The following is a 14,411-nucleotide window of genomic DNA, read 5'->3' as shown; positions in this document are numbered from 1 at the left end:
CCCGGACGCCCCCCGCGCGCGGCCCCGCCGCCGCCTTGCTCTCCGCTTTTGTCACTCGGCACTGGGCGGTGGAGGCGGCCATCTTGGCTCCGGCGCACGCGGGGCGGCCGCCCCAGGCGGGAGCAGCCGAGCACCGAGCCCCGCCACCGCCGAGCGCGCTCCGCCCCGCCCCTCGGGGCGCGCCCAGGGTGGCCTGACGAGCGTCGAGCGCCACGAGCGAAACGCTCATCTAGGCCCTACGGGCAGGCGGCTGCAGCCGCAGGCAACCGCCCGACCCCCACCGCCACCACCGCTCGCCAGTGCATGCAAGCTGCGCGCTGAGCGGCTTCCAACTGCAGCCCCAGCCCGGGCCCTGGACATCCGCACGGCTAGGATGGGAAACCTCCGGCCACTCGCATCCCCCTTGACAGCATCCAGACTGCTAGAGCCCAGACGTGCAGAACCAGGACTGCCCCAGGACTCGGCCCTATTTACTTCCGAGGAAGTCTCCCCCTCCAGGTCGGGGATTCTGCAAGACACCTGATCCCCAGCCACGAGGATTCCCCCCAACATCATCCTGTCTTCCAGCTGTCCCCCAACGGTGCTGTCCCGCAGTCCTAGGGAACTCCCACAGCCGGCACCACATTCAAGCACTGCCAGCTTCTCCCTCCCCAACATCAAACCAATTGTCTCCAGCTGTTCCTTGACAGCTGGGTGGGGCCAGAATCTGACGGTCGCCCCGCCCCCAACCTGGCACCCTCCCCCTCCAGCCCATTTGGGGAAAGGGGAGAAGCTTCTAAGGACAGCCATGCAGGGCTAGTGCCCAGACCTAGCCCTAATCCAGTACATCCTTACTCAAGTCAAATCTTCCAGGCCCTTTCCAAACATTCTTTAACCCCCACCCCCACCCCACCCTCCAGATGTTCACTAAAAGACTGTTCATAACTGTCCTTCCCAAGGACAAGGCCAGGGCAGTGCTAAACCCACCTCCTCCCATCCATAGGCTCACACCTCTCATCTCAGTGGCTACTAACTGCCTCCTTTGCCCCCAACCATCCTCAGAGCTGGCTCTGCCTCCCAGCCACCCCTGAGACACTACAAACCAAGCCAGGTGGGTGAGCTGAATGCCTGGGGGCAGCCTTTAGCAGAAGCAAGAAGCCTGGAGTCAAATCTCCACTCTGCCTCTCCCTGAGGTTGTTACCTCCACCAGCCCCTATCCTCTCTGTGCCTCCCCACCCTCCTCTGTGCAGACTCCTGGATGTCCTTGGTCTTCCTAAGTTGGCTTGTGAATGGGTGCGAGGAAGCCCAGAGTACAGATCTAGGTAGGACCTTGGAAGCTGCAAGTATGAGAAACATGGAAGGAAGCCCCAGGCCCAAGGCAGCCTCAGGACGATTCTCCCTGTTCAGACACCATCCATTCCTCAAAGCCCAGCTACTCCTCTCAGCCAAGTTCTCTGCCTTCTAAGGGCTCCCACAAAGGCAGGCCTTGCCTCAGGGTTTGCAAGCCTCAGTCTTTCACTTTCCCACTTCCTCTGTGGTGCCCAATCCTACGCTCCTTCACCAAATATGACTTCTGGAGTTCTCCAACTATCCTCCACTGGAGACACCCCCAAAGAAGGTACTCAGAAGTCCAGCTCTGCCACTGTGTGGCATATGGCAAAGCAGATGACACACGGTTTCCTTAACCGTAAAATGGGAACACAACAATCTTAGCTTTGCAGACTTGTTATGAGTCATAAGCGAGAAACGAGATGATACCTTAGTACATGGCGAGCGCTCGATTACGGGAGGGGCGATTCGGTGCTGCCAGACCAAGCAAACATTGGTTGTGAATCTAGATTCTAGAGCTGTGCTGTCCAATAGGACTGCCACTAGACTGGCATGTTTCAAGAGCTTAACAGCCACATGTGGCCAGTGGTGACCCTATAGGACAGTGCAGACATCTAGAGAATGTTTCTACTCATCATTTTAGTACATTCTACCCAATAGTGCTTCTCAAGATAAAAGACATCATTCAAGAACAAGTAAGCTTGACTGCCTGGGTTTCAAATCCCAGCTCCACCTCTACCAGCTGTGTGCCTCAGTTTCCTCATCTGTAAAATGGGAATAATAATAATACCTGCCTTATAGAGTTGTTGTGAGGATGGAAATGAGCTCATGTTTGTGAAGTGCTTAGAACAATGTCTGGCTCCTGGTAAGAGTTCCATGAGCCTTTGTTAATGTCACCATCAGGAAGGACAGGGAGAAACTGGATCCAGAAAGAGCCCCAGCCCGTCCCCTAAGTAAAACAGAAATGGCCCCTAAGTGGCAGGGTGGTTGTGAGGAGAGTTGTCAACATACTTTGTAAAGTGATGCTTCCAGGAAAGCAGAGTGGCTGCCCCTCTACCCCCAGCCCTCCATCCCTCTGGGCCCCTGGGAAGGGTCAGGGCTTCAGCTCGGCCCGCCCCTCCCCTTACCATCTCCGTAGGCTGGCCCAGGGTCCTCGGCCCAGGTAGGTGGGAAGGACACGGTGAGAGGGAAGCGGGGCCGGTGGGAGGTCAGGAAGCTGCCAGGCAGACCCCCAGGCTCTCGGCCCAGGGGGCTGGGGGGTCGCTCAGTGGCGGAGGTGGCCAGCAGTTCCTGGAGTATGTTGATGGGTGAGACGGTGAGCTCCCAGTTGGTGATGCCAAAGTCACGCAGGTGGGCCCGGGCGTGGCTGGAGAGGCCGGCCCGTGTGTCGAAGCCGGCCCCGCAGAAGTCACAGCGCATCAAGCTGAAGGTGCTAGGGTCAAAGTTGGCCACTGTGAAGAGAGGACATAGACTGCCTGAGGTCGGGAGGGGGCTACTCTTCAGCCCCAACCCCTCCCTGTTCCCAGGGCTTCACCCTGCACTGCCTTCCTTCCCTGTGGCTGTCCCTTTTGCTCTCAGCTCATTCACCCCCCTCCCCAATCCCAGGAAGCCTGACCCTCCCAGGTCCCCTCTTCCCATATCTGGCAGCATCAGGCCTCTCTCCCTCAGAATCACTTCTCCAGTTGTGGATTTGCAATGATCTGAGTGAACATTTGATTCACTCTCCTCCTGCCTCAGCCTCCAGAGTAGCTGGGACTATAGGCGCGCGCTACCACACCTGGCTAATTTCTCTTAATTTTTGTAGAGATGGGGTCTTGCTATGTTGCCCAGGCTGGTCTCGAACTCCTGGCCTCAATCGATCCTCCCACCTCAGCCTCCTGAAATGCTGGGATTACAGGCGCGAGCCACTACACAAGCCTTTTGTGTCTATTTTTGTTCTGGATCACTCCAGTGCTTTAAATATGTGTTGGATAAACAAATGGAGGAACAGATGTAACGCCCTCTGCTGGGAGCCTTCTCTGAGCCCCCCAAGTGGAGTTGGGGACTCCCTCTCTGCTTCCCCAGCCTCCTAGTTCCCCCTTTCCCCTAACTCAGGCCCCCGATTACTCAACGTCATTACTGTCTGGTTTCCTGGCTGTCCACTCCTTAGCCCCAACCCCTAGTGTATACACACACGCACACTCTCACACTCACACAGACACCATACCAGCACCTCCTTAAGCGGGGTCCATGTCTACCAATATCAGAACCACCCAGGGTGCTCCCGTTGGAGACAGACCTCTGGAATCAGAACCTTGTTGCCTAGGAATCTGCATACCTCACAGGCAGCCCCAGAGGGTTCTGAAGCCGGCCATGGGTCCCACCCCTCCTGGACTGGGCCACGAACTTCAGGAGAGCAAGAACTGCTATTCCATTCACTGCTCTGTCCCCAAGCGCCCAGAACAGGGGGACCTCGCTCAATAAATAAATGTCTGTTGAATGAAGGAATAAAAGAAATGTTCTGCCCTGGGGCTCATTCCTCTGCCCACACTCCTTCCACCAGCTGGTGGTATAGCCAGGGCATCGGGACATCCCTGCACATCCACCGACAGGGTGCCCTTTGCTGGGGCTTCCAGGTGTCTCAGGAGCAGAGGCCACCTTCCCCCTGCTTGGCGCTAAGGGAGAATTTAGAGCACGGGTGGGCTGCCCAACCGTGTGTCTTCTGGGCCTGGGAGGGAGGCGGTGCCTAAGCAAAGCGACCCTACCTTTCTTCTTCTTCTTCTGGAAGGAGAACCTGCGCTCGATGGCCTTCACCTCCTCAGCGGAGATGAAATGCCGCACGTTGTAGCTGACGCCCACGCGGTTCAGGTGGCCCCGGACGTGGTTGGCCAGGCCGATGCCGTTGTGGAAGCGATCGGGGCAGTAGGGACATTTCCGCTCCTCGTGCTTCAGCGCCACAGCCGGGTCCCCATCCAGGAGCGTGTCCAGCCCCAGTGGGCCACCCAGTGGCGCGTCCAGCAGCAGGAAGTCCAGCGGGTGGGCCCCCGTCAGCCCCAGCTCCTCGGGCTGCAGCCTCGGGGGCACCCTGGCCGCCGCGGCTGCCATGACCTGCGGCCCGAGCTTCGCCACCATCACGACGGGGACCATCCCTTGGAGCTGCTGCTGCTGGGCCCACGAGGCCTCTGCCGACCGAAGGGCTTCTTGGAATGTTCGCTTCAGCTCTACAGCTGGCTGTGGGATGAGGCTGGGGGCAGGTGGGGGTGCGAGGTCCCCATTTTCGGGGGAAAAATCCATCTCAGAGGTCAGCACTATGTCGTCGTCATCATCGTCCTCCTCCTCCTCCTCCTCTTCACTCCAAGGACGCCTCCGGTCCCCCAGTCCCTGGGGGCGGACAATGCTTTTCTTCCTTCCGAGCTGTAAGGAGTAGGGGGCAGATGCTAACGGGGAGGGAAAGGCCAGCCTTCCGAGAGGCCTCTGGCTGGAGCCATGCGGGAGTAGCTTTGACAGCGGGAAATCCCTCATGCCCAGCTGCTGGTAGCTTGGGCCAAAGGCCAGGCTGGGGTCGTATCCAGCAGGGCTGTCCCGGCACATGGGGGCCAAGCGCGGCTCGGCTTTGCCAAAGCAGTCTTCTGCAGCGTCAGGGAAGCAGGCGTACACATCCTGGCTAGTGCCCGGCTGGCTGGTGGGGTCATCCTCGAAAGCCTCGCCATCCTCCTCCCAGTGGGGACGGGCGTGCGCCAGCCTCACGTGCTCTCTGAGCAGGCTCTCGCTGGGAGCGGGGAAGCCACAGAGGACGCAGGCACTGAGGCCCGAGGCGGCTCTGTAGGGCTGATAGACCAGGGTGTTGGCCTCCGGGCCTGGGCTGCCAGCCCCGCCGCCACCCCCGAAAGGCTCCTTGGCAGCCCGGCCTGGCGGCTCGCGCACGTGCATCTTGGCATGCTGCACAAAGGCCCTGGAGGAATTGGTGCCAAAGACACACTTGGGACACTGCAGCCGCGCCTCCCGGCCCTCGTCGCCCGGGGCTTGCTTGAGCTTCTGGATCTCCTCGATGATCTTCTCCCGGGAGGCCTGGTGCAGCTGCCGGTGCTGCTCGAGGGTGGCGGGGTCCGAGAAGGCCCAGCCACATTCGCCGCAGGCCAGCGGGGCCAAGTCGGCAGGCGGCTCCTGGCCCGGGGCTCGGCGGTGCTGGCTCATGTGTTCCAGGAGGTGCTCCTTCTGCTTGAAGTAGATGCTGCACTCGATGCACGGGAACACGGCCGGCTCCTCGTCCTCGTCCTCGTCCAGGCTGGCCGTCCCTTCGGCCACCTCCTCCAGCAGCTCACACAGGTAGGGCCCGGTCCGAACGGTGGGCAGCAGTGGCTGCAGCCGCTCCACGGACGCCTCCGAGTTCACCGTCCAGGTCTGCGTGGCCACTTCCGCGGCCGACGTGGGCATGCCCCACTCAGACGGCTGGGCCAGCCCCTCGAGGTCCTCCAGGTCTTCTCTGGTGCCCACCACTGTCACGTCCAGTGCCTTGGGGGTGTCTTCCATGGGCACGAACACCCTCCTGAAGGGGGCGAGCGGTGGTGGCGGTGGCTGGGGAGGCAGGTCCAAGTGCAGCCCTGTGTCCTGGGGGGGACCCTGCTCATCCTCCTCCTGGAGCCAGTCGAACCTGTGGCGGCCCCGGGGAGCTTTCTCCATGAGCCTTGGTTCACCCCGGTGGTGCGAGAACCTTCTAGAGCCCTCAAGCTCAGCCTGGGGTTTCATGGTTCTCACAATGACCGAGTCCTCGAACCTCCGCTCAGATAGGATGCCCTCCCCGGCCTCCTGGACCATGGGGTGCTCCCAGGGCCCCCGGCCATCAGGGGGGCCAGGGAAGTGGCCCAGGAGATGGGGTGGCGGGGAGCCCGGCCGGAAGTCCAGGCTGCCTCCGTCCCAGCAGCTGCAAGGAAGTGCCAATGGGGACAGGTTAGCGGGGGCCTCAGTTTCCCTTCCTAGGATGGTGCGATGGGGGTCCTCCCAGGCGTCTGAGGCAGGCCCCAGAGGTCCAGCCCAAGGGTGACCTCAGAGTGGCTAGGAGCATCGGGGTGAGGGTAAGGGGGGGGTCCACATGGACCCTTTGGGAGCCTCTGGGGCAAAAGCCAGGTGCAACTTCCAGGACACACCTGTCCACATAGGCCAGCCCCACTGCATCATGGTGGAACGTACAGAGACCACACCTGGGGCCAAACGGGGATGTGGCCACCTCCACGGAGTGTCCTTAAGTCTGGCGGTGCAGTCAACTCTCACCTCTCCCCAGGGAGGACCCAAGGCTCTGACCTGTGCTCGAGGCTGCTTCTGTTTTGGTCCTCCCCAAACTGGGGTGATTTTGTTAATTTCGTTTCACCTGTGCTCCCAATTGGGTGACTGTTAACTTTGTGATGGGACAGTTTGAAGGACATCAATTTTCCCTGTATCTCCCTTCTTGGAAGGGCAGAGGCAGGAGAGGTGGAAGGTCCCTGCTCAGCCTCTGGCCCCAGTGACCCTGAGTTTTTTGGACAGTGGGTGGGGGTGAAGTGGGGGGAGGTGAGGCAACCTCTCTGGGCCTCAGTTTTCTAATCCTAAAAATGGGGGTGATTCCCAAGAACCGGGAACCACCCCCTCGTCCTTTATAACATCTAAGGAGGTTTCTCATCACCATAATCAACAAAATCATCACGCAAGGCAGGTGGTTATTTAAATGCACAACCAAAGCCTCAAGCGGGGACCATGACCCCACGCAGCTTAGGATGAGATGACACAACTCAGTATTCAGGAAATGTTTCACTTCACCGGATGCCTGGCTCACTGGGGGTTCTTATCATGACTGTCCTGATCAATTCTCCCCTCGTTTTCAAGATCCTGCCTCCATGAGGGGACATGGATCACACCCATGGGACAGATGAAGAAACGGGCTCCACCTGGATGTTGAACAGAAAACACGGGGTCCCCTCTCTAAGCTCCATCAGTGACATGCCATACCAACAGGACCATCCTCCTGGGGGTGTGGCGAAGATGCAGTGGGCGGGAAACACCTGCGTGGCGGCGAGCCCAGCACGTAGCAACTGTTATTAATCCCGATAAGATTATTATGACCTATTAGCACCCGCCAAGCCGTTTAATAAAGTGTGGCAGCCACCAGCATTGCTTTTGATTCCTGCACTCACCCAAGGCCCCTTGGCACCTCAAGGCAAATTTGTGGGATGTATCTTATGGATTCTATTTTGCAGATGAGGAAACTGAGGCTCAGAGAGGCCTAGCATCATTCTAAGGGTCACCTGACAGAGAGAGGGCTCCAAGGATCCAACCTCCAGGCTCTTGCCTCTGTGGCCCTGCAGGGGATAATGAGAGTTGACTGTCTGTGTTCAATCCCAGGACCTCCCCCGACCCCCAGTACATGCCCGGGGGCCGCCACTCCTCCTGCCTGGTTTCCTGATTCCCTCCTGTCCCCTTTTCATTCCCCAGGGGCTTCTCTCGGGCCTGGGCACATCCTGCTTGCCCCCCTGCCCTCCCTGAGGTCAGGGCCAGCATGGCACTCACCAGCTGCTGATCCGATGGGTGGCGGAGGTGGCACGGGGGAGGGCTTCGCTGAGGCCGGGATGGGGCTGCCCGTCTGCAACAGAGAGGGGAGACCCTGAGGGGCTGGGGTCCCCCTGGCCGGGGCCCTCCGCACCCCAGCTCCAGGAACCCTGCCGGGCACCTCGCAAGGGCCCTGCTGGCTCCTAACTCTTCTCCCTGAGAGGCCTTTGGCCTCCGCACTCCTGAGCCCTGGAAGGGGTTTCTTTGGAGGAGTCCCCTGGGCTCCCCTGGAGGGCCAGACCCCAGGGGGCTTACTGCCTTCCAACTCTCCTCTCTTTCCCCTCACCTGGCAGCCAGGGTGATTTTTTAAAGTCACACCCAGGTGAGAAAACTCACCTGGCTTGTCATTATACCTGTAACAAAAGCCAGCTTCCCAAATGCCACCTACAAGGCTATGAGGTCAGACCTCTGTGGATCTCCCTAACCTCACCTCCCTCCTGTGGCCCCTCATTGCCTCTGCTCTGACTGCATGGGCCCCTCGTGAAGCCTCAAGCCCACCTAACTCTTTCCAGCCTCAGGGCCTTTGCACGTGCTGTTCTCTCTGCCCAGAACACCCTTCCCTGGCCACCTACTCAAGTGAGCCCCTATGATTTTCTCTCAGCACCTGTTTTATTTCTTTCTTAGCATGCCCTGAAATTACCCGGCTCCCTCTCTGAATGACTCCTTGTCTAGGTCCCCTGCTAGCACCTAAGTTCCACTAGAGCAAGGGGACTTTGTCAGCCTGGTTCACTGCAGCATCTGAGCGCCTGGCACGCAGCGAGTGCTCAACAAATCCTTGCCAGATGATGAACGAGGAGCCTCTTCTAGCCTGAGCTGCAGAAGGCCCATCCCTGCCTTCTGGCCCGCCTCCTAGGCCTAAGCCCTAGAAGGGAAGCCCCTCCCGGGATCCCAGCTCCCCTCCGCCCCACCAAAACACAGATAGAGCCAACTCTCCATTATCCGCCTGTAGAGCCAACGCCTGGAGCGACCGCAGGAATCCTGGCCTACGTCTCCTCTGCCCGCTACACTTGCCCGACGCGGCGAGCATGCCAATCGGGGAACGGGCCAACTGCCCGGGCCAAAGTTAACACGCTAGGGGAACTTGTGTCCCGTCCAGAGCCTCGACAGATGCGATTGCTGGATTCGCCTCAATTTGAGGACAGTCCAAAAAGAGGGCTGGGGCTGGGGTTAATTCTTTTTCCAATCCCTCATCATCTAATTGGCCCAGGAAATTGACAGTGGACCATCAAGGGTCAAGGAATTTAAAATAGGAAGGCAGGATTGGTCAGAAAGGTATGGTCACTGCCTAAGCGGCTTTCTCTTGAGCCCAGGAAAAGGGCTGAGGCTGTTGTGTGGCCTCTGGGAGCTGGCGTGGGGGGTGCAGAAATTTGCGTGTCTACAGCGGGTTTCTCAGCCCTAGCACTGTTGACATCTGGGGCCAGATCACTCTGCGTGGTGGGGCCTGTCCTGGAAGGGGTTGAGGAACATCCCTGGCCTCCACCCTCCAGATGTCAGTATCTCCCTGCCCCACGGTCATCACAACCACGAACGTCTCCAAATACTACCAAAGTGTCACCTGGGAGGAGGTCGGGGGGCAGAATCACCCCGTTTTTAGAACCGCTAGGGTAGCCTAACACGGAGCAGGGCTGTGCTTGGATACAAGGGCTGGTTTTAGGGTGGGGTGTTGGAGAGGGTGTAAAAACTGGGGAGGCAAGATGTGGACCAGCCAAGGGAGCAAGACCCCAGATGCAGGGTCTCTAGAGAACACGCGGGTCATAGATGGGACTTTTCCAGGAGAGGGCAACTGGTGTGCGTGTAACCAGCCCCAACGCGACCCGGAGGCGTGGGTCTGAGGGTCCCGGGCATCCTGTTTCCGAGATTCTGGGACCCCAGGCTCCTGAGATTCCAGGCGTCCCAGATTTGATGATTCTGCGGTTGCCACTGTCTAAGATTCCACGAGCCAGGGGGCCGCGCTGGCCTCTTTGTCTGAACAGCTCCGGCGAGGCTCCTATTTTTAGCGGCAGCGACTTTGGAGGAAGCAGGCCAAGCTGGACCCCGTGTCCAAGACACCTAGGACGGGGGCGGTTTGCTGATGGGGATCCAGGGGTCCCTGTGGGTCAGAGGAGGTGCCTGGGATGCAGCCCTCATGTAGTAGCCATGCCAAGGTGCCCTTATGGACTCCTGCCATACAGGGTCTCCCAAGAGGGACTGTAAATGCCACCAGCGAGGGGCATCTGCAAGCAGTTTGAACCCCAAGCCTGGGGCTCAACTTGATAGATTAGCCAAGAACCTAGATTTTGGAGCCAGAGAGATCCGAGTTCAAGGTCCCAGTGGTGCCCGAAGGGCACACGTTTCCTACTCCGGGCCTCGGTTTCCTCCTCTGTTCAATGGGAACAACCCAGTCTCACAGGCCGGTGATGGGTGCCGACGACATCACGGGAAATTCTCCATCCAGAGAAGCAGCGGCAGAGGGAAGGAAGGGTGGTGGGAGGCCCCGAGGGGGTGGGGGCTGGCATGGCGACGTCCCAGGGTGGAAGCTGGTGGCGGCTGGACCCAGAGCTTCAGGCCCTGCCACTCCAGGTTCTGATTTTCTCCCCAGCACTGGGGGCCCATGAGGGCAGAAATGGTGTGGCATTTATCTCTGGGTCCCCTGTCCCCCATACAACACCAGGCATGCAACACACTCTTCTTCCATGCGGACCGGCTCAGCCCCTCAACCTTTGCTGCCCGAGAGGAGTATTGGGCAGAGGCTGCAGGGGTGACATGGGGGCCCAGGCCAACAGCCCTAATGGAGGACAAAGGAGGCAGCAGACACATCCCTGTTCAGGCTGAGAAGTTTGGAGGTGGCCACCCCAGGGTGTCCTTGGGGGGTGGAGTGGGGATGAGGGAGGGCCCAGGAGCAGCAGCCCCAGAGGCTGTTCCTATTTATAGACATCACAAGACTCCCAGGGCAGGTGCCCATATCGGGGAAGGGGGGAGTCGAGCAGGCCGAAAGGGCAGTGGGAGAGACGTGGTGTCCCAAACTCAGGTGTCCTCCAACCTCCAGGCTGCGACCCCGCTCTGAGTCAAGCTGCCCCGCCCCTGACCCAATGTGCTGAGGGAAATTGTTCAGGGTGGGCCTGGCCCCCCTCGGCAGTTACGCCCCTCCTCCCCAGGCTGTGAAATGCATGCGTGCATGAGACCCTGGCTGACTGCCCGGGGCAGGGGGCAGTGAGGATGCCTACCTTTCCCCCTCTTTCCAGACCTGGGGTATATGCCGGGTAGAGAAGAGATGCCCAGTCCCTCAGACCAGCCCCGAGACCCCAGAGACTGTACCCTCAGACTCACGCAAAGTCAAGGTCCTGCCCCTGCCCTTGCCAACTGTGTGACGTGGGACAAGGTCCTGCCTCTCTCTGAGTCTCAGATAATAATGGTTTGGAGGAGGGGATTGCTAAGGTTCCCTGAGTGCTGTTACTCTGGTGTTGGGCTAACCCTCTGCCCTCGGGGTCTCCCCTTGCCATCGCCCTGTCTGACACCTGCAGGTGCCACCGGCCACCTCCAAGCCTTTGCATGTGTGGAGCCCCCGGCCCCTCTTGTCATTCTCCTTCATTCAACTTCTTCCACTTTCTGCCAACTCCTGGACACCCCCTAGACAGGCCAGGTGCTTTCCCATCGCCGCCCCAGCAACTCAGTCATAACACCTGGTAGTATGTCTGTGCCCCCAGCCTTTGACGGTGGGGTCCATGACAGCAGGGGTGGTGTGTGCTTGGTCCCTGCTGTGCCCCAGTGCCTGGCTGCAAGAAGGCACTCTCTAAACATCTGAGCATCACGAGTGGTAACGGTGGGCCAGGACAGGACAAGGATCTGCAAGGACACCACGTGGTGGTTAAACGTGAGGGCGGTCAAGCTACGTTCTACCCTAGCCGTGTGATCTTGGGCAACTTGCTTCACCCCTCGGGGTCTCGCTTTCCCCATCTCTGACATGGTGATGAAAATAACTAAGGCTACCTCACAGCATTCTTCTGAGAATGACATGAGATGCGTGGCAGGTAGGAAACCCATCAGCAGGTGCTTGGAGGTTTGGGAAAACCAAAGCCTTTGGAGCACGCCTCGGAGATGAAGGGAGAGGTCTGATGCATCAGGCTACTGTTCTCTGGCCACATCAGACTCCCAGCTGGTCCCTGAACACACCAGGCTCCTCCCCACCACAGGGCCTTTGCACTTGCTGTCCCCTCTGCCTGGCATGCCCTTCCCACCATTCATTCCATGCTCCCCTCAAACGCCACCCTCTCAGGGAGGTTTTCCCAGGGTCCCCGGGCACAACTCTGGCACTCTGTTTAACCGTTTACAGCATCTGTCACTAGCTGCCCTTATGGTATTTGTTTAGCCGCTGCTGTCCCTCTGCCCTTGGAGGGTAGGATCTCTTGTCTCTTTTGTTTATAGTTGTATTCCCAGCACCTAGAACAGAGCCTGGCATACAGTAGGTGCGCACTATTTAATGAATGTGTAATAAATCCTGAGGTGTGGAGAGTGTAAGATAGCCTATTACTGGTAAATCGAGGCATGAAGGGGTGGGAGGCATCGCTGACTACCCAGTCTCTACCTAGCCACTAGAGGGCACAAGCTGTTTCAGCCCAGGGCTTCAGAACAGGACTCAGAGACAGCAAGAGGGAGCTGGGGACAGACTGATGGGAGCGGGCTACATCTGGGGCGCAGGCGCACTGGGGTGGGGAGCTTGGGGTGCTGAGATGGGCATCTGGACCCAATCAGTGCGCTCAGAGGAGAATGCAAGGCTGACCCAAGCTCACGTCCTAGTGCCCCGCTACCCACAGGGGGACCTTGGTCTGGTCACTGGCTCCCTGGGCATCTGTTTTCACAACTGTGACATGGGAAGCCAAACAGAGTGCGAAGAGAAGGCTCTGGGCCCAGGTGGCTCTCAGCCCCTGCTGGGCTGGGGGTGTTGGCTCTTGCTGAGCCTTAGAGATGGGGCTGGATGCTCCCATAGGGCCACAGGGCCCACCCTCTTACCAGAAATGCCACCTCTGCCATCCAGAATGTCTCGGGGGCCCTCCTTGGTGACAGGCAGGTAACGGGTGGACCGGAAGATGCCACCTTCCCCCTCAGCAGCCTCAGCCACACCCTCGATGTCCTCCCTCGGCGCCGGGCCGGGCAGTCTCTCTGGGCCTCGAGGACGATCTGGTGCAGCCAGGCCACCTGCCAGGGACCCCTCCATGGGTGCTCTCTGCTGGGCTCCACTCAGCTGCCAGGCTGGCTCAGCGGGGCATTGTGGGTCTGGGTGGGGTGGGGTGGGCAGAGAGAGGGAAGTGCTTAGGGGACATAGGAAAGGGACTCTGCCTCAGTTTCCCCTCCCTCAAAACCCCAGTCCTCACCCTTGTACTTTACTGCCTCAGTTTACCTCCCAGCCCAGGTGAGCTAAGTAAATGGTCCTGAGGCCCTATGTATGCACATTATATCTCAACAGCCCCTACCCTCAGCATGCCTCAGTCTCCCCATCAATAATTCCTCTCTTTACACAGATCCTGCACTGCCTCAGTTTACCCCATTTTTACACATGCACACTCAGCCAACCTTGTGTTCTTCCATCATTAATCCTACTGTTTCTTCCAGATGCCTTTCTTGGTTCACACACAGCTGCACTTTCCCCACTGGTGCCCTCACTTCCACGCACATGCACACCCTATGGCCGTGCCTCCGTTTCCTCACACGAATCCCAGACACTTCTACACTCTGATCCTATACACTGTCTGGAGTCCCACCATCCTCACCCCTTCCTTCACTTCCCTCCCTTTGGTTGCCCAGATCAATTACCCTGCACTTTTCCCACACTCCAACCCTTCCCCCAACCGGACCTTAGGGTTCCCCAGCATTAACTCCTTCACCCCCACACACAACCTCAAGTGACCCCAGCATTAACCCTTTCTCTTCTCCCCAACATTATCCCTCATGCACACTCAGCCTGTGTTCCTCCATTCCCACCCCCCACCCTCCAACCAAGATTGCTCTAGTCCGCGGGCCAGAGAAACTGATGGGGCTCCTGGTCCAGAAATGAAGACCCTAGGGAGGGGGGGCTGTCCTTTCCACCTATAAATACCTTCAAGGTAACGGCGGAAAGTGAAGGGCAGGAATGAGGCTCCCTCCCCAGGGAGATGGTGGGGATGCCGGGCCCAGGCAACCGGGGCGGGGCCGGGGCTCCAGGCCTGGTTTCAGGCGCTGCCCTCGGGGGCCTGGGGGTTCCCAGGGGGCTCGTCCGTGGGCTGGCAGTCTTGGCGGGGGTCTCTGCCCAGGCCCGAAGGAAGCACCTGCGGTTGCCCACCGGGTGGGCACTGCCCGCGGGGAACCGGCGGGACCGCAACTTCGGAGCACTTTGGCAGCGTGGGGAGGGGGCTCCCGCCCGGACGCCCCCCAGGGGTCGCAGAGGTGGGGGCTGCGCCGCGCCGGCGCACCCCTCGAGGGGCCAGGTTCTGGGGGATGCGCCCTCCGCCCGTGCACCTCGGGGCGGGAGACCCCGCGGGACGCTCCGAGGTAGGGGGGACACCTGCCCCAAGACCCCCGCCCCTCCCCCCACCTGC

At 59.5% G+C, this 14,411-nt stretch overlaps 1 protein-coding gene across 2 annotated transcripts in view; it reads right to left on the bottom strand.

The window, feature by feature from the left end:
• WIZ (widely interspaced zinc finger motifs) overlaps positions 1-13,212 on the bottom strand; it is a 23,496-nt gene extending 10,284 nt beyond the window's left edge. Inside the window, exons 1-3 of one of the 2 annotated variants that reach the window (XM_012662739.1) lie at positions 12,847-13,212; positions 4,053-6,134; positions 2,436-2,759 (exon numbers count right to left, since the gene is read on the bottom strand). In XM_012662739.1, the coding sequence (XP_012518193.1) occupies positions 2,436-2,759; positions 4,053-6,134; positions 12,847-13,054 (2,614 nt within the window). In that variant the 5' untranslated portion in view covers positions 13,055-13,212. Of the gene's footprint in view, positions 1-2,435; positions 2,760-4,052; positions 6,195-12,846 lie in introns of those variants that run through there. The other variant, XM_012662738.1, reaches the window with a different exon arrangement.
• Between the last annotated feature and the right edge of the window lie 1,199 nt (positions 13,213-14,411).

Source organism: Propithecus coquereli, unplaced genomic scaffold, assembly GCF_000956105.1.
Source record: "Propithecus coquereli isolate 6110/MARCELLA unplaced genomic scaffold, Pcoq_1.0 Scaffold776, whole genome shotgun sequence".
Taxonomy (NCBI): domain Eukaryota; kingdom Metazoa; phylum Chordata; class Mammalia; order Primates; family Indriidae; genus Propithecus; species Propithecus coquereli.
This window is presented reverse-complemented; position numbering and strand designations above follow the sequence as displayed.